The sequence below is a fragment of the Falco peregrinus genome, chromosome 5 (genome assembly GCF_023634155.1).
Source record: "Falco peregrinus isolate bFalPer1 chromosome 5, bFalPer1.pri, whole genome shotgun sequence".
Classification (NCBI taxonomy): Eukaryota; Metazoa; Chordata; class Aves; order Falconiformes; family Falconidae; genus Falco; species Falco peregrinus.
The window spans coordinates 23,374,823-23,395,213 of record NC_073725.1 but is presented as its reverse complement, the minus strand read 5'-3'; the positions used below and the strand labels follow the sequence as shown (position 1 = coordinate 23,395,213).

Genomic DNA, 20,391 nt, shown 5'->3' with positions numbered 1-20,391 from the left:
TTCTGTGATTTCATCACTTTGGATTTTGAGGTCTGTATGCACATAAGTTTTATTGTTCCCATTTTCAAAGGCAAAAAAGAAAATCTTGAGCCAAGAAGCCACAAGGAGGTGGCACACAGGTGAAGTTAGAACCTGTTGCTTGGCTTGCAAGTCACCGCCTAATACAAAAACAATACTGTTTTTTTCATTATATTGGCTCCCCAAAAGGTACTACAGCTGTGCTGTTACATTATTTAATTGTGGCCTCCTTTTCAAGCCCTGATAAGATTATTTTATGCTTACCTAAGTATGTGAATGCAAATTTCTTTCTATGCTTCTAAATTTCCATAACAGTAAACTCTACATTAGATGTGATTTGAAATACAGGTAGGAGCTAAAAGCAGTGTGCCATTGACAGACTTCATCTTCTTGAAAACGGTTCTTTACATCCCAGCAAAACCAAGTGATTCAAATTGAGTGCCTGCCAAAGCATGTAATATGTGGCCTACAGTGTGCATTAGGGGATCCAACAGGGATGTCTACTTCCTTGCACCAAAATTTATTGTAACTTCTTTTCATCTGAGATCTTCCCTGAATAGTTTTAAATTTTTATTTATGTTAGCTTATTGCAGGCAGAGTTCTTCACTTCAACAAGATACCACACATTAGATGAACCACGGCAACGGTTCTATGTGCTACTCTAAGCTCTCCTCCACTGTAATGTGGTTAACTTACACCTTTGAGAAGGAGTTTAATATCTGTTCACTACCAACCAACCAACCAAGCATGGCACCAAGATAGAATTAAGTATTCTGTTGGGTAAAAATAAAATGTAGATCACATGAGACACTGTTCTTAGGCTACAGCTTCCATTAAGTACTACTTACTTGCTTTTGCTGTGTTGTTATGGCTCGGCTTTACAAGTAGGACTCTATTAAGCTGCATTATTATTCTTTGAGAATACCCATTTTTGTTTTCCAGCTCCAGGAAATGCAGTACTGCCACGAACTTAAAACTGAGCACACTCTTAAGTATTCTTCTAAGCAGGAAAAGATTTAAGTACTCATTTAAATGGTTTTCTGAATCTGAATTAAAAGTCCAAGTGATTCTTTTTGTTTGTTTGTTTTCCCTCCTAAGGATCACTTATTATAATGTTTTCTCTTTGTTGTCATCTGAGTTAATGTATTAAAACCATGATACATAATCGAGTGACACTGATTTATGGTAGTGCTGAAAGTTTGTTTACTGCTGAAATAATACTGATTTTAGTGTTTACGTACAGTAACGTTCATGGACAACCAAGTTATGAAGACATAGGCAACAAAGACAAAGTTATAGTTGTCTGAATTTTAACAGGAGTATTTATCAAATAAAGTGTAGTATAAAACTTTTGTTATATTTTATATCTAACTCCTGATATCTAGTTCTTTGGTGCCATAAATTCATAGATAACATAGACCACAGAATACTTCCTTTGAATTTATAAAGTCCTAAAGATGTGTTGTCTTAAGGAGAAACCTGCTTATTTATTAGAAATAACACATTCTTAGCACATTTTTTTATTTAATGGCAGAGAAATCACTATTCTTCAATCAGCATTTTCAACATGACTAAATACCATTCAAATCTGTGGCAAATTAACTAAATTGAGTCAAGTCACATTGATACCTGACAAAAGCTTAATAATTTTCATCTTCTTGCATTTAAAAGTGTTTTCAAAGACACAGAACAAAAACTCAAATTTATCTTCATACAATTGAAAAATTGTTGTCAGTGTAACTTTATTTCAGTTTTCACACAGAGACATCGCTTCTGTGAGACTCACACAGAACCTCTGCTCCCATTAGGAATTTACCAGTCCAGTTATTTTTAAAATTCTCTTAGCCAACACAATTAGGCCAGTAAAGCTCTTATTTGAAAAATGTAGCAAATCCAGCATTTACTAGTATCACTATGCAAAATATGAGTTTAAAGTATTATTTTTTTACAGTGAAACTGGTACTACTGATGTTTTTATACAACTTTGAACTGAAACTCATTAGTCGTACAATGGTTTGATCTTAACAAAGACCTTCTTTCTCAAATGTACCATTGAACTTTGCATTTGCCTTTTATATTCAGCTCTGTGGAAATATTCAGTTCCCTGGAAGTTAAATTGAAAAGGAATATGAAATGGTTCACACATGTTTAAGTCTGTGGTATCTGATTACAGAGCGGTCTTGGCTTATGAATGAGGAGTGCAGGAGCCTTCCTTTAGAATATGTCATGTAGTCGTGCTCCAGGTTTCTAAAGCATTGTATTGCACGTCTCACAGGGAAGGCCAATAGAAAAATCCCCTTATTTGTGCACTTCTGAGTTAATTATAAGCCTGTTAAACCTTCCGAATTTATAAAATAGCTGTCCTTTCAGCTTCAGTCTATCCCTGAGTGAAATTTAGAAAATATTTTTGGTGTTGGAAGAGATGGAAATACCTCCATTGGTTCAGAAAGAAATGCCTAATTTCTCACCCTTTGTGACAGTTGTTAGAAGAAAACTTCAAAAGATTGTAAGACTTTTTTTCCTGTAGTTTTAAAATATAAAAGCGATTTGTTTAGATGCAGTACCTCTAGGTTTTGTGGATTTAGCCATTTTACTGAAATGTTAACTTACTAATTTGCACTTTGATTGACCCTGTAGTAACTCTGATGGATAACAGAGATTCATCCCTCCACAGAGTTCCCATCTAGCCATTCGTAAAAGAGTTTATGAGCTAATAAAATCCGACAATAATCTGATGAATGCTGCTTGAAACAGCACATGGGAAAACTGTTGGGTTTTGGAGACACTAGGTGGCAGCTTGCACAGAGGGACCTCTGCCTTTGGGTTGTAAATACAAAATAATGTGCTTGTAATTGTGGTCGTGGTGGAGTTTTGAAGAATTTGGTTTGATTTGCCATGAGAAACTTGGGCTTGTTTGAGTGCTAAACTGAATCCAGGCCTGACTTTATTCGCAGAGCTTTGAGTATACCCTTTCAAATTAACTGCATACTGCAGTGGTTTCCTTTAAAGGTCATGTTACGCATTTGTGAATCATGACTTTTGAATCAAATAGGATTCTGATTTTAATTGTGCAGTAGATCTTCCCTAATATAGTCAGAAAATGAACTGGAATTCTTTTTTGCAAGATGTTTTGGTTTCCGCAGTTTCCATTAATTTGGTGAAAAGCATTATATCTACCTAAAACTTCTTTCTGCAGGTATACCATGCTGTCCTGCTTGTGCTTACAATGACGTGCTTCTAAAGGGTATAAAATGTTCAGTTTTGTCCTCTCTGAGTCCTTTTTCTTCTCCTTAGAAAATGGTTTCATTACAGATTTATGCTTGGATGTCAGTTTTAACTAGTTTAGCCTCATCTTAGGGTGCACAGTTACACAGGTTGGAAGGGACCTTAAAGACCATCTAGTTCCACCTCCTGCCATAGGCAGGGCCACCTTCCAGTAGACCAGGTCGCTCCAAGCCACATCCAGCCTGGCCTTGAACACTGGCAGGGATATTCTTCTCCCTCCTTTTAATGTAAAGAAGTTAATTCAAACGGTCTTTCTTTCTCTGTCTCTCCCTTTAAGAGTTACAGACTAACATATTATCCATCTCATCTTTGAGCTCTTCAGATCTGTTTCTGAAGAAGTGATGAGATTTATTACCTTGAGATTTGACATTTTACATTCTTCATTGTGACTTTTCCTTTTATATAGCAATAGCTGCTTACTGTATTCCATTTCTAGCAAAATAAGGTCTAACATTAATTGGATGTGGTACAGAAAAATCTTAGAGGAGTTTAAATAATGGGGGAAAGGTGGCGCATGTGTCTTACAAGATATTTCTGTTTACTTCTGGTTTTTAAGGCATCAAACAGTACTAGGATTTTCCAGTGACCTAATGATCTCTGTTGTTTCTCTCTTAATTTTTCTTTTTTTTTTTAAATGAAGTTTTCCTGTTGGCACACTTTATTTTAAGTAGAGAATAGTAAATTATGCTCCTTTCTTCCCATTGCATCTCTGTTCCGCCTCTCACTTAACATGGTTGCTTTGCTCATTTTACTTAAATGTGGGCTTTTTCATCTGCTGAAGCTGAGTGCAGCTTGCAAAGACTGCAGTATATAGCCAAGACCTCATCTGCTCTAAGATATTTAACTGACTTTCAGATATAACTTGCTGATTGAGAATCAGGCAAGCACTCATTCTGAAAGATAGTCTCATCCAATTCGCCTTGCAGAAAGTTTCTAGTATTTTTTTCAAAGCTAATGACATTTTTCTGTTATTTAAAACAAAATTTAACATTTGCCCTTGAATAAAGTTGGAAGGGGAAAGACATACTCACTTCCTGAGATTATCACAGGTAAAAATGAATCATTTTCCAAGTGTTTGCCTTGTAGGGCTGCATTCAGTTTCTGGTGCTCTGAAATGCTTTATAGCTCAATGCGTCTAATAGTGGTGAATGTTATTTACCCATTGATGTGCCCGGTTTGAAATGCTTAAAGTGTTACTCCATTTTAATTTTGTTAATGTATGACAGATTTGCAGTCTTAATTGCCTATCATTCTTGGCAGTGTGTCCTTATTACTTCACAATGTGTATGTGCGCAGATAGGGGTTTGGGCAGTGTTCACCTGGCTGTAGCATTTATTATTTTACTACTTTTTAGGTATTTGCATTAGCTGTCTCTTGGACTGTTATAGCTCAGTGTCTCCTGTAATGCAAATGCAGCAGGAGAACGGATTTACCACCTTTTTGCTAGGGTCATTCAGCTTGAAATTGACTCTGAGGCTCTTTAGAAAGCACTTTTCAGAGGAATTGTCTCAGAAAACAAATTTCCAAATGTCAGCTAGGGAGGAGAAAGAAAAATTCAACAGGACTTAGTTTCATATTTTCCATTGTCATATGTTCATACTTCCTTCATTAAGTATTGTGAAATAAGGCTGTGTATAATTTTGACACCCTTAATTCCTTTTTGTGTTTCACAACATTGTCAGGCAATGACATGTCAATCTAATGAAAAATATTAAATAAGTAGAAAGGGGGCTAAGACTTTTGCTAAGGAGGAATGAACTCTCTACCTTTGGTTAGTTGTACGAATATCTAATACTGCTTAATAATGACACCTCAGCAGGAAATATGTTTGAACAAAATCAGTTTTGAATTGCTGTGTTTATGAAGGTTTTATGATTATCAAATGCCTGTCCTAAAGGAGATAGGAAATACATGAGTAAAGCTGTTTTGAAATGGCTTAGAAACCAGTTGGGGGGGGGGGGCACTGTAAAAATCCCTGTCCGTTGTATTTTAAGACAAGCTCATAGGAAGAGATCATAGTCTATAGCAATGGTATATTTCTTACTTCTTAGATCTTAAAAAAATGTCTTAAACATTCCTTGTGCTCTCTTTGGCAGCAGAAACCCAGTGGAGACTTGCCAAGATAGTTAATATGCCCATCTATTCTCAACTGCTGTATTTTATCGTCTTTGCCCCAACAGATCTTGCTGCGGGAAGGCTGCAAAAAGATACTTGTTGCTGATTCTCTTTCTTTACTGAAGAAAATGCATCGAACTCAGATGAAGGGTGTTCTAGTGGATGGTGGGTACAGAGGAAGCATGGTGACTTCCAAGGTTTTGAATTCTTTTGCTTGGTTTATAGACCCAAGCAACGTGACTGTCCACTTTGGAAGCTGCCGAAAAGCCTGATTATTGTACCTTATTTGTACAGTGTAGTAGGATACTAGCTGCTTTCCCCTTTGCAAAGGAGCTACTCTTATCTCAAAAACTACAAGACCCAGCATGCAGGTTTTTCTACTGATCAGTCTCTGCGTAGCCAGTAATGTAATGGCTGTAGTGTGTCCTGCACTTTGCCTATAAATAGGTGAAAAATGCTGTTCAGCGCCAGCACAGATAGTGAGATGATAATAATCTGCAACCAAAGCAAAAGCTACAAGATAGTTTTCAGAAATAGGGGAAAATATTTCGCAAGGTACTAATGATGCACGTGAGCAGCACTGTAGTTCACACTAGCTGAGTGTTAATACCAAGAGATGAAAACTGACGGAGGGACAAAGGATCAGAGGTTTTGATACAAAATGCTGCAGAGGAATCAGGCACCCATCCCATGCCCCTTTTTATCAGTTTGCCTTCTGCCTTTACAGCACTGATCCTAAACAGCCTAGCTTGTGCAGCTCTGCCATCATCAGAATCAGAAGATCAAAACATTTCTCATGCTGTTAATAGAAATGCCGCGCCAATTGTTAATAGACTCTCTTAGGCACCTTAAGTAAAAACTTCTAAGACCAAGCTCCATTTCTGTAATAGCAGTATGTTCATGCCTGCTTTATAAAAATGTAATCATGCAGTTTGTTAACAAAGCTTTACAAATTTGTTTTGTTTCATTTTTCCAGAGGAGAATATTTGTGAATCATGCCTGTCTCCAATACTTCCTTCAGGTAGGATGCTTTTCTAGAAGGCAAAGTAGTCGTATTTTTTCATTTTGTTTTTTGAGGAACCACTGTTTGCTTTTATTGGTAGAGATGTGTAAATGTGTAGTAGTCTCGCCTGGTAATTGCTGTATAAATTTCAGTCTCCCGTGCAGAGATTGCTTATGAATTCTGACGTGAGAGTGGAGTCTATTTTTAACTTTTTTGTTGTTGTTGTTGCAGTAAACCCAGATTTTCTTTCTTATTCATCTTTGACTACTTTATTTTCTGTTTTGGAATACATGGAATGCAAGACAACTTTTAAGTCCATCAACATACATATTTTCAAAGATTATTAGAACCACAAAACTAAGCTGTTGCCACCAAATCTCGTCAAACTGCTGATTGATTTAGACTGAACTCGCAGATTATGAAGTTTTATGGAATATATACCTTTTGTCTGAGTGGTGGAAAACTCTTGGCTTCAGTCACTGCTGTCACATTTGAAACAAATTATAAGAGACAGTAGTTTTAAAATATCTTCTGAAGTTAGTTTTTGAAACTAGAAATTCAGGATGTTATTTTGAAGATGCATATTCTGGAAGGCAACTGTAGTTCAGAAATACCAATATAGTTGTTGGGCATCCTAAGAAGTAGTTTTACTAGGAGAGTATCTGTCATGGCATCTCCAAACAATACATGAGACAAAATATATGTATGGACCTAATTTTTTTTGTTTGCTGAGTGTGCGTAGCCCAGTGGAATCACTTACAGGTTTTTAATCTGGTTTCTACTATTTTCACTGAAACAAAACCAACATACTATGATCATGTGCACCAATGTACAGATGACAGCAGTCACGTGGTGACAAAACCTGGCAGAGCTGAATGTGCTAGTGCCTTGAGGTGTGTTTGTTGAGGGAATGGGAGCCAAGGAATCAAAGGTGGATGATGCTGATGAGCGAGGTGATTGGTTTTTTGGATATGTGGATGTTGTATGTAGGCTTCTAACTGGGCCAAATATTCATGTGGGAATTGAAGGGCACATCACGCACTTAGACAGCTTCTTCCCAAATTTCAAGATCTTGGCGTGCAGCGTAGGCGCTAGAACTGCGTAATGTTGTGGTTCTCCCTGCACTAGCACAACTTTTTTGCTAACTTTTCTGCAAAATGGCTGAATTATTTGGTGGTAGTTTACTCTTCTCCCTCCCCAAACTTAGCATATAGCACATACTGACATGAAAAATTTCTGGTGAGAAGGTATACACCATTTAAGCCACAGAATAAAATTGTCTGGTAACTCCATCACTGGGATGCGTTTCCTGAAACCATCACTCTCTATAAATGAGCCAGAATAATTTGGAAATTAATTTGAGAGGTGTTACTTGATGTTTCTGTGTGCATTAGAGTGCAGGCATATACTGCTGTAGCCACTGAATCATATGTCTCATTGCCCTGTTGCAATTAATTTACTTTTCTCTTTCCTAGATGCGTCCAAGTCCTTCAACGTGGTAGTGTTCCACTGCAGACACATGTTCCACAAAGAGTGCCTCCCCGTATCTAACACAGTAAGAACTAGCTTAATCTCTCTAACACCTTTGCCAAAGGTACAAGGACAAATAATTTCCTTTTGGTAACTGTGGAGAAGGGCATGGGTCTATCAGGAATTATACTACGATTACAGTGACTACTTGTGGTGATACCTCATAGCAGTATGTGACTAAGGAAAGGGAGTTCAGGGCCACTGCAACTAAAGTTCAACCAATTTAGAAAGAAGTTGCTGCTGTTTGAGAACTATTTTATCACTTTCTGCAATCTGAATATGCAGTGCAGCTTTGAGACGCACAGGGAAATACAACCTGTTTGATTTTCTATTAACTCTTTGCCGTTGCAGCACTTACTTTAACTATGTTTAATTAAAGACAGAAATAAAGATATTTTCTCAAGTGAACTATATTAAATGATTGTGACCTGGAAGAAGAAAAAAACATAATCTCATTTTCAAGTGAATATTTAAATACCTTGGTAAACATCTTTATGCTCAGAACATGTTTTTCTTCATCAGGGAAATCTTTTATTTTCCCTTTTATTTTATTTTTTTTCAATGAAAAAAACCCCAACAACTAACCTCTAAATCGAACCAGTTTTGAACTTGGAAATGAAATCATCAGAATGGTAACAAAATCACAAAGAAAATGTAATTTCAGATTTTCTGATTCTGCATCACTCTCTAAAAATGAACATCTAGTGAAAAAATAACTTTGGTGAATCACTTAATCTGCAAGTAACCAAGAAAAATGCTTGTGTAACCATATGGTGCAGCATGTATACTTAAATATGTTATGAAAATCTTAATGAATTAGATCATTTGCACAAGAAAGCCCAACAACTAGTAAATATTTATTCAAACACTATTTACCACAAATTATATTATTTGAAGAACTAACCTAAAATAATTTATCTAGTGTTCTCAGTTTTCTGGGACAGGTAACTTATCATGGGATGTTTAAATGTGATAGGATTATTATACAATACATTCTATAGTACATATGAATACACAGGTATGTGCACATATCTGAGCCACATTCTCCACTGCTGTAGTATTTCTTGGCCTTTGATAATCAGTTATGTTACTGATACCTGGTTACTGGTGACATACTGAAACGAAAGTAACACATGCGTAAGGCATCGCATAGAGCTAAACACAGGAGTAACAATAAGCACATTCTTGGTATCAGATGGATAATATTCAGACCATACTCTCAGCTGTTGGAAACCTGTGGAGCACTGTCCAGAGACAGAGCTGTGACTAAGACATCCATGAATGGAACCAGCCAAGTGACTTACTGGCATCTTTATCTATGAAGATAATCAGTGATACTTTTGACTCCATGTTTTTCATTTTTGTGGTGGAGGAAATTTGACCTTTCTCTGCTGGAGCGTGGTGGTAATGCAGTTGGAGTGAGTGGTGGGGTGTGCTGCATTCTGGCGGGGAACAGCCTCACGCTGAGCAGTAACGTTGAGAAAGGCATCAACACTTTTCATTTATCTTCCCACATTCTAACGTGGCTATGTTTCTCTAAGAGATTCTTGTTCTCTTTTTGATTTCTAGATATCTCCTGTCCAGTTCTGCAACATATGCAGTGCCAAACACCGAGGACCAGGAAGTGCAATCCTGGAGATGAAGAAATAGCAGTACCCTAGTTCTCCATGCCAGTCTGTGACACCAGATCTGTTAGGACCATGCAGAGCTACTGTAGCTTCTGTTAGTCATCATTTCTGTATATAATTCTGTTTGTGATGTAAAACTGGTTTCTATAAGTTATCCAGCTTATTGTACATTTTCGGGAAAAAGAAAATATGAAAATCTTTCCCTACCAAGTCTTTGTTATGCACTTCATATGTCACCGTTCCTTTGCTCAGCTCACTACTTAACTCTGGAACAGAAAAGAGAAGTAAAATCAGAAGAAAAAAAAAAACCCTACTTCAGAGATTTGTGCTTGCTGTCAGTTGATGTGCTTTACAGTTTGGAACCAGATGAGGCTCATGGTTAGATACTGCAAAGAAAGATTAATTGCTGTGAATTCAGCTCACCAAACGACGTTAGTCCTGATCTAGTTTATTAGTGAACTGTTTAACTTGAAACCCATAGGAGTCTGACTGCTTTCAGCGGATCTGCTTCAGGACTTGAAGCTGACTGTGTGCTGACTTATATACGAAATTAAGAAACTCATTAACTCTTAATTCCCCACACTGCTAATTTACCTTGATTGTATGGTTACACAATCCTAGTTTGTTACAAACTGGTGATTTTCTTAATCAGTCTTCACAAAGAAGTAGTTTAAGATGGGCTTTTGTCATATTAAAATCATCCAGAAGTTTTTTTTTTTTAAAAATGTTAGCAGTAGGTGTTTACTCTTATAAGTGCGGTTATAGTGGTATGATTCCATTAAAATGAGGAGGTGGGGAGGAACATCTGACCTTTCAAAAGTATGATCTTTAGGAGTTTCTTTTGAACTTAGCAGTTTAATAGCTAAGTTTAAGTATTTGGATGTTAACAAAAAACATACTTATTTTAAATTTCAACAGTGTTCTGTTTTGATCCGAAGGAGGTGATATTTCAGAATATCCTTAATTTAATCTCTTTATAATGTTCTCTGATTAAATTAAATATAAGCATCTTTTCCCTAAGAAAAGTCACTTCTCAGAACTCCCAAGATATTTTTCCTCTTTTTAATAACTGGAGTTTGAAAGTAAAAATACACTGTTTCACCATCATATTGAGAGGTTTAAACAACTAGTTAACACAGTAAGTTCTGAAACAATGGTATAGTGATCCTCCAGTGTGTCTGTAAAACTGGAAAGTGTAAGATGTCTAAGTTCTTCTGTACCTTATTCCCATGTAGGTACACCTTAAAATAATTTATATTGTAGAAACCTGGATTCCTAGTTTATGTAAACTCATTATACTCTTTTGATACTCTCTGGGTGGTTGGCTGAGCTGGTCTAGCAATCTGAAGAGTGATTTTTGTTGTCCACTGTGTAGATCTACATAATACTGGAATAAAATTGTAAGTGTATTAGAAATGCTAGGATTTACTCTGCGTAGTCACAGAGATGAAATTATCATTAAAAGGATAAATCACTCAAAAACATAGCAATTGTTCTATTGTGATAATACAGACAGCTGAGGAAAAAATAAAAAAATGGTGCAGATTATTTATGGACATGCCATACCTAAAACAACAGAAGGATAGGAGCTTTGTAGTGCAGAGCATAGGCTGCATATGTCAAGCTTCACCTGTAAGAATTACTGCCTGGCTCTGTAGCAGTTCATTTTCAGTGGCTAGTACACATTCTCAGATACATTGTTCATTTATCCTTTTATTCTTATTTTTTTTTACTACACTGGTCAGGAAAACTGCTTTGATTCCTAGTAAACAGAATGTGCCAGTGAGCTTAAGGCCTGTTTCACCGTGACATTTGAGGTATTGCATGCCTGTAGACAAGTTTCAAAACTTTTTAAAAAACCCTCTTCCTCAGCAGCTCTAAGCAGCCTTTCTTTGTTATACCCTAAGAATGCCCTGTGTAATGCTGTAAGCTGTCAGCTTGCAGGAGGAAAACGTCAAATTACTCCTATACAGTTACACTACGAAGTGTTCTGTGGCTCAGAGTTATACTGTAATTTAAGCAGATATATTGTTTACTTCGGCTTGGCCTTAAATTCCCTAAAACACTTAAGCATTCAGTGACTCAGTTTGCTAGCCTGCCCTCACAAGTGATCATATTGCATTATACCCTGGCATATTCTTTGTATTTATGCAAGTAATTTTAAGTCATTGTATGAAAATCTGATCAAAATCTTCTCCAAATCCAAAGCTTCTTTCATTTGGGCTTCTGGGACTACCCTTTTCATGTTCATGAATTCCAAACTTGCTCATTAAGATTGCGCAAGAAATGTACAGTCCTGACTTTGATTCACTTTTCTTCCTAAGAAACCTTCACATCATAGAAAACATCTGAGTTTAGAGTCTAAAGTATTCAGCATCCCAAGAGCTTTTCTTCTGGAGAGCCGTTCTGCCTAAGAAGTAGCCTTACAATTGCATAACCCTTCAGAAATGTACAGAACAGCACTTACCCAGTTTAACCTGAGCTTATTTAAGGTGTCAGTTCATTTATCAAAGTGCTTGTGCTTCTAATGAAGGAAAACTTAACAAGGGAAATCGTATTATTATTTTTTTTTCACTGATTCATCCAGTTCTGTGTGATTTCTTCAACACAGTGACCAGTAAAGCTAACTGAAAGGGTATGTAGTGGATCAAGTAAGAACGTATTGGTCTGGCATATCAAAGAGAGAAAAGTATTTTAGTTATAGTGGGGTTTGGGATACTTTTTTTTCATCTGTTTATTGATCACACAGTGTTGTGTGATAGGTTCGGTGGCAATGTTGGGTTACACTGAAGATTTTCATGGGCCCAAAAGAGTGAGTTGCTAGTGGAGCTTGGTGAGCTTGGTGAACTTGGCTACTTGGTCCTGGTGAGAGCTCACTTAAAAGTGACAGCATCAGGATAAAGGTCGGCCTCTCCAAAAGGAGCAGTTAATTTGCTCCTAGCAGACCTGTGGGGACTGGGAGGGACATGCCAGATGAAAAGCTCTAGCCAGCAATTTTTGGGGCAATAAGAGGTGCCTGTTGCTCTTACAATAAATTAATTATTGGGTGATCTTTTTATGGCTGATAGGCAACGTATGAAAGGGACTGGGACAGGATCTGCAGATACTTTGAGTCTGATTGAAGTTGAAGGGTGCGTGAGTGGCTTTTGCCACCATCTGCTACAGCTAAATGTCTTGTGTTTACTGGCTGTTAGCTGTGTCTCAGTGGGCTTGAGGCAGTTCCTCAACCAGATCAGTGACGTATTGAATCAGCTGTGTTTGGTACTTGGGCAAGAGTCTGCTGCCCAGCATTGCAGGAGTCAGTGGGTCGGTTAATCCTTCGCGGAGCCATTCTATATACAAGGTATGTCCTCTACCGGTAGCTGCACCTGACAGCTGCTCATCTGCGGGAAACCTGGAACACAGTGGGTATCATGTGTTGGAACAGGAGTAAGTTGTTCGGTGTCAGACACTGATGTTGTGTTACAGAGCCTGAGCAAAGACAAAATGAACTCTTTTCCCATTTTTAGATCCACATCATATTCCTATTTGAAAGCAGCGTTTTCATGGACAGTTGCTGCCAAGGACTTGACTGCAGATTCGCAAAGGACTACTGTAAAGCAAAGAATAAGAAATATCCAGTTGTCTGCTATGTTTTGTAACTTATTTTATACTATATTATTTATATTATATCCTATATAAATGTAGGAGACTATGCTACATCTTTTTCTAAATTTTGGCTGATAGCTTGATAGAGGCTGTCAGTATTCCGCATAGACTGCACAGACTGGCTTACCAAGTTTTCATCTTAGGAAGTAATCGCTTCCTGCCTTGGAGGTAATGGTTGTTCAGCTAGAGGCTTTAAAGCAGGCACTATTGTACTCTTTGCTGTTGTGTACACTATCACAGGGGTTTTCTGCTTGGCAAGTAGGGTCCCTGACTGCAATTCAAGGGAACTGGAATTGCAAATAACCTCTTAAATGAAAACCTCACGTTAGATTTCCCATTTGTGAAATGTTGTGATTTAGCATTCAAGTAGTATACGTCTCCGTCACCTTGGGAAATACAGTGTCATCTCTGCAGGTTGGTTGGACCAGTCCCTGTGTCATGTGCTAGCAGTTTGAAAAAATACTTGCAGGAAAAGTCTTACCTGAAAATGCTGAATAAGGACCATTACCTGAATGAGGAAAATCTTTCAGAGAAGCCTGTTCTCCCTCTCTTCTGTTGTTTACTTCTGACTTCAAATCCCTGCAGCATAACTTTTACCCGTGTTTACAAACGCTTGACACAACGTCCGGGTCTCTTCCTCTCTAGAACAGCTTCCCCCTTGAGTGGATCTTTGCCAAATACTAGCTCTAAATCAGTTGTACTATGAAAACAATTTAAACAAGACTTGTAAGGAGCGAAGTATCACATTTAGAGAATGACTCTTTAATTACACACTTTCGGGACTGTCTTCTTACTCCACTGTGCCATGAAAGATTAATTTTCTTTTGGCATTAGAGAAATCCCTTGATGTTTTTTCTGTTCTTCAAGACAATGTGCGCTTTCTTTAACTACAATCAGATATTAAATTATGCAGAAAACAGGACATCTGAAGTGTCTGAGGCATCAAATGCACAGGAGAATAGGATGTGAGAAGTTCTCAGAAAAGTCAGTGAGTCATAGTGGGAACAACCTAAATTTAATCTTTTAAATTTTAAATTAAAAGGTTTCAATAAATGGCGATCATAATAAGCTTTTGCAGTAGAGCAGGTCTTAAGGGCTCTGATGTGTCTAGGCTGTGACATGCCCCCAGGAGCCTGCAATCTGAATGGACAAGGCTGCCAGTGGCTTCTGCCCCTGGGTTGTGCTCAGGACTAGCTGTGGTGGTGCAGGAGCAGGAGGTTGTTACCCCCAGCCTGGGGGCACTGCCAGAGGTGGAGCTGTAGTAGCATAATTAAGGGCTAGAAAGTGGCAGGAGCCGCAGAGGGTGGTTGAGTTGTTTGGAAAGTTTGTCCCATTGCTGTGGGTCTGATCCTAGTAGGATTAAAGTCCAATTAGGTTGACAAGGTAATGGTATCTCTGTGTCTGATGGCTGTAAAATCGCATTTAGCAAGATCATGAAATCAGCTGGGTGACCTGTTCCAACTAGTATTCACATAGGATGCAGATTTGTCTGTCTGGTGGTAGTGAGGATCAAGAGCTACAATAAACAGTTGAGGATTTTTTTACAAATTAAGGGAAATGTTTTTAAAACTGAGTAATTGTGACACATATTACCATGTCTAGCGCACAATATAGTAGCAGCACTGGAAGGCGCAGGTGACAATAGTGGTTTTACTCTAAAGGACCCATTCAGTAGCAGCTTTTTTTGCCCGTGTTGGCACAAGAATCACTGAAGCGCTTTCTAGTGTGTCCAAGACCAGCTATTGAGAGTCTTCGTCTGGAATTTCTGCAAAGTAATGGAGATCTTTAGTCAAAGAGAACTAAAGCTGGGAAGCATTTTCTGTGTGCAGTCTGTAAAGCTGATCAAAGAATGTATTTCTGGTATAACTCCTATGCTCTGCAGATTTTCATTCTCTCTGCAGTATCAAAAACCTTTCTGGTGATGCACTAAGGGGACTATGTTCTGTTTACGTAATGCCGTATTCATTCTTTGCCGCGCTCTCACCCTTCTCTCCTCCTCCCCTCACCCCCCTGAGGTACGTGCCTTGGAGCGAGTGCCTTGGTTTGAATTCTGTGGTGACTTTCAGTCAGTATCTGGAAGCACAGAGACTGTACTATGTACGCGGTAAGGTGGGCAAGATCAAAAGTACATGCTTTGTGTGTCCTGTGGAAGGTAGCCAGATCTTTGTTCATCCTTAGTTCTTGGGGGAGTTCATTCCCCAGTGTCAAGCCAAGGAAAATGTTTTTCTTCAGAGGCAAACTTTCCAGAATAATAGTAATTTTCAGTGGTGCCAAGAGAATTTTTGAGGTAGGAACGGACCTCTCAAGATCATCAAATCCCATCAAGTCTAGTTCCCTTACTCCAGCACTGGTTGCTCCATCACTTTCCTGGGATTGAGATGAGGCTGATGAGCCTGTGGTTCCCCAGGTCCTACTTCTTGCAGTTCTTTAAGATGGTGGTATCCCAGAGGATCAGTTAAAATAAGGACTGCAGCCTTGAAGAGTGAGATTTACCTTCTTATAGTCTTGAGGAAGCTCTTCTGATTGACACGGCCTTTTAAAGATAATCAAGAACATCATCTTCACGCTGAAGGCTTTGTGCATGGGTATTCTGTAATGTTGCAGTCCAGTCCAGAGATGTAGCCAGTATAAATAAAATATTAAGTGGGGTTAGATCATAGTCCCCAACAAACAGGCAGATGTTCCTAAGGGCCTGGCTGGGCAGAAGCGTTACTCAGTTTTTACAATCATCGTTCACGGAAAGCACTGGCTTCCTTGGCAGTGGTAAGGTCTTCTCTTGCAGGTAACAAACAGCTTGTCTTGCCTTGCTTGGTGACGAAACCAACACCTGCCCTCGCTGCCTGGGCCTGGCGGTGGAAATGCTCTGTTCCCCCGCTGCTGGCACCGAGGGCTGCGTCAGGCTGCTTTGATGAAGCCGTTTCTCTTGTGCCAGCACAACAAGCAAGTCTAATACCTTTTCGTTACTGGTGAATCAGGGATGATGCTGGACACTTCCTTGTCTCTAAATACCAAGGAGGAAAAGGTGAAAAATTGTATGTGGTAGGAAGAGGAAAAAATGGCAGGCCCTTTTTGGGGGTAGGGTGGGAGAGGTTTTTATTTCTTTAGCAGAATTAGCGTAGAGGATTAGGTACTGATTTAATTTTAAAAAACCCACATCTATTTTGGTAAACTATGCATAAAGTGGGCTGTAATGCCTCTGCTAGATGGCAGAGATCAGAGGTGATCGGCTCAAGTCAGGCGTCAGCATATACAAAATCCTCTGCAGCTGCTTTAGGGCTTAATCAAAGTTCTGCTTTTGTAGGGTGTGTTGCATTCACTGCTGTTCTCTCTGTTTACTTTTCATGATAGGACTCCTTCACCTTTAACAGGCTGAAGAGCAGGTAGCCTGGTTGTGTGACTCCTCCATGCCTAACAGCCACACTTTATATCTATAGATACAGGCAGCTCAGCGGTCGCAGGCTGCAGACCCATGTCAAGGATCTTTCATTGCTGAAGTCTGTATTGGAGCTTTGGAAATGTGAGACAGGTTTTGTTCCTGCTGAAACTGATGGCAAATTTGCGTTGACTGAAGTGAGGACAGCATCAGGCCCTCCTTAGATAGTAGTTTGCATTATGAATAAATACTATAAAACCAATTAGATAAGGAACTTTTCATTCTGGATTGGCTGTAGTAGTCTGCAACTGCCTACGTGCATATAGTACAAAATTAATAGTGGAGCTTGGTGGTCATCCATAGGATTCACCACTGAAGAGGCTTATGACTCATTTATCATTCTAGGAAACAGTGAAAATTATTTTAATTAATAATGTGTACTTCCAAAACTGTGTTAAAAGAAAATTATAAGAGCATTTAAAGAGATTACACCTTGTGAAGCCCCTGTGAAATACAAGTGTGTTGATAGTAGTAGTTATTTGTAAATGCTTCTGCTCTGCTGCATTGCAGTGTTACCCTGGAAAGGCTCGTGCTGCCAGATCTGAAGAATGAAAATCTAGTGTTGCACAATGAGACTAGGTAAAGAAATTAAATTACGAGGATTTCTTGAACAGATTTTTCCAGGTACTGAATGCTTTCTCTCTCCTCTTGTGCCTTGCCCCAGTCTGTTCTTTTGTGGCTGTAACCAGCTTTGATGCTGAATTGAAACAAACCATGTTAGTGAATTAATTTACTGTTAATTCAGTGACTGTCTTTGCTGGGATGAATCCTAGCAAATGAAATTTAAAACTTGTCACTGATTTCTGGTGTGATGTCATCCTTATCATTTGATTATGGTCTGCAAATTTCTGTACGCTGTGTTGTTGGTTTGGTTGGGGGGTGGGGGGGAACCCAAGAAACAAACAGAAGAATCCTTCCTTATTTCCCTTTTTGTCTGTTGTGATGGTGGCTGTATTTTCTCAAGAATATTCATAGTAACCCTTGCCAGTACATGATCATGTACGAGAAGTAACCTAAAAGGAGTTAGGAGTATAAATAAAGTCCTCATGGTAACACTTCTGAAATTTTCCCAGTAGCTGAAGCATGAAAAGTAGAAAGGCAGAGTCCCAAAATATACTTGAGAAAAATAGCGTGATGAAAAGGGATTTAAGATTATAAGGAAGTGGTTTCCACCTAAGCTGGTATGGAATGGAAGTGGGTTGCAACTAAGCTGGTACAGAGATAAGTTTCTGGTAGTGAAATAAGTTAAGGGATGTTCTAAACAAAACATCTTCTTCATGCAGATGACTCCCAAGGATGAGGCTACAAAAACGGTAAAGCAAAAAGACAGATTTTAATGTATTTCAGGTAGGAAACAGTAAAAAAATAATCTTAGAAAGCATAAAACCTGTAATTTGGTAACGTAAAATTCAGAGCAAGATGTATATTGTAAAGATGCTGTTTGGAAGGGATCTATAGAGGTCCTCTAGTCCAGGCTTCATGTTTTGCTGAGAAGCAGGTATCACTAAGACACCATGATAGCAACATTCAAATTATGTAGAAGTATCAGCGAAAACCTTGTGAGTGAAAGGCAGGCACTGTATTTTTGGGGAGTATTAGAATTCAGGGATTATTAGGTAAGTAAATGAATGGTATCAATAAGTAATAGGCAATCAGTCATGACCTGAAATACTATGCCTGCATAGAAAGTGTAATAATCGCAGGCCTGTGTTGTCAGCCACTCGAGCAATATGGTAGCACGGACTGCAAGGAGTCAAGGACAGAAGGAGCAGTGACGCTGGCAGACTTCAGCCGTGCCTGTCTGAGTGATGGTGAGACACCATGAGAAAACCACCTTTTCAGTGCTACAAGAGACAACCCCTCGAAACACCTCATCGGAGAGCACCAAAGGAAAAATGGTCCTTGATTTTTTTGCCCTGGCAATGGCACAGAACTGGAATGCTACAACTGAAAGGCACTTAGTGAAAGAGTCCTTCGTGTGATCAAATGCACTGTCCTTGTAAGATGTAGAAACACAAAAGTCATCTGTCACAGTAAAGCTTGACTGTTCAAAACCAACAACAACAAAAACTGAATAAAAATGAGGGAGCAAATGAAAAGCAGTAGTTCATTGTTTACAAGTGGTATGAAAAATGCTAAATTCACAACAGCACACTTTATTTAAAAGCATCTCCCCTTTCCAAAGCAAGCCTTGACAGACAGCAAAGTAAAGAGACTCTTTAGATGTAAACAGATCTTCAGCAAAGACTCATTGTGTCTCGTTGTGAAGGAAAACAAAAAAGAACATTACATTCCGGCAAGTTAATGTCAAGCCACAATAAAGTAGGCCAAGAGACTCAGCGAGAAAAATACACTAAGACTGGCAAAGCGAACAAAAATCCCATCATCAAATTGTATGTATAGAAAATATAGAAAATGGAAGCATAAAAGGGTTTCAAAAAGGAGAGGCCCCAGCAGGAAAAAACAAAGTAGTTACTTGAAGTAAGTATTGAATAAGTGTTTATTATGAAAGCGTTTGGGGAAAGCTTGAAGTAGAGCCTTTTTTAACGTGGAGACTACTGAAATTAAACTGTTTGTAGAAAATGAAGGACAGAAATCAATAAATAGTTTCAAACAACAAGCATCACTAGGTATTCGACTAAAACTCTGGTGGATCCCAAAATGGTATGTTGCTGTAAGATTAACTGTGGTGGGTAAATTTCTCTTTTAAGTAAGTCCTAATACTAGAAGAATAGAAAGTAGTAAATATGACACTGATGTTTTCTGAAAGGCTCCATGACAAATCCATAGAAACACAGACCAGTAATTTTCTGTTCTTTACTGGATAAATCAATAGAATTGCTATTTAAAAAAAAAAAAAAAAAAAAAGACACATGGATATATCTGGCTTATATCTTATATTGGGGAGAAGTGAACGTGGATTATGGAGATGGAAGTTATGCCTGCCATTTATCTGAGTTTCTAGAAGGAGTTGATGAACCTGTCAATAACCGATTCAGATGGTATAATGTTTTACGCTTGAAAAAACTGCAAAAGCTCATATTAAAATCCCTCTTCAGGATTTAAAAAAAAAAAAAAAAGTAAACAACAAATAGGCCTTCAAAAAAGAAGCCAAGGGTTTCTATTAAATTTGAGAGTTTAAAATGAGACTTTATGTATTATCAGATTTTACAAGGAAGAGTAAAATCTGCTGGTAAAGTTCCACAAGGATAAGTGTTGGGAGTTAGGATCCTCAGTGTAATCACTGGTAATCTAGAAAAGGACTGGATAGCAAAACCAAAAATATTTGCTAACAATATAAAACTAGGTAGAGTCAGAACTGAAAGGTCAGTGGGAACAGCTTTTTTTATCAATGATCTGGAGGTATAATTGTCTAAGGCCACCAGTGGGACTCTAAGCCCACCGGGGCCGTTGCATTCTCAGGTGTTGCCCCCTTGCCATGGTCCTCCTAGGCGGAGGGATGGCAGCCAAGCAACTGGCATTACAGAAGACAAAGGGAGAAGGAGAAAGAAGCCTGTGAACTGTCAAACTCTCTTGGTGGTGCCGAGAGTGAGAGCTGTGGTGAGTCCCAGGTCCTTGGGGCCCTGTCTCCCCTCTTGTGCACCCCAGGCCCTCCTTGCCCCTCCTCCAGTCTCCTCTCTTTCCTGTGCTGCTGTGACTTTTTTTGTGTGGTGGGTTGACCCATGCTGAACCAAAGCTGCTCTTGTCACTCCCCCTCCTCCACCGGACAG

The 20,391-nt window shown here is 38.7% G+C and overlaps 1 protein-coding gene across 3 annotated transcripts in view; it reads left to right on the top strand.

The window, feature by feature from the left end:
- The window catches only part of VPS41 (VPS41 subunit of HOPS complex), a 107,843-nt gene extending 97,549 nt beyond the window's left edge, over positions 1–10,294 (top strand). For all 3 annotated transcript variants that reach the window (XM_055804311.1, XM_055804310.1, XM_005236479.4), the window contains exons 26-29: positions 5,484–5,583; positions 6,395–6,439; positions 7,897–7,976; positions 9,521–10,294. In XM_055804311.1, coding sequence (XP_055660286.1) covers positions 5,484–5,583; positions 6,395–6,439; positions 7,897–7,976; positions 9,521–9,601 — 306 coding nt within the window. In that variant the 3' untranslated portion in view covers positions 9,602–10,294. The remainder of the gene's footprint in view (positions 1–5,483; positions 5,584–6,394; positions 6,440–7,896; positions 7,977–9,520) is intronic.
- The last annotated feature ends 10,097 nt before the right edge of the window (positions 10,295–20,391 follow it).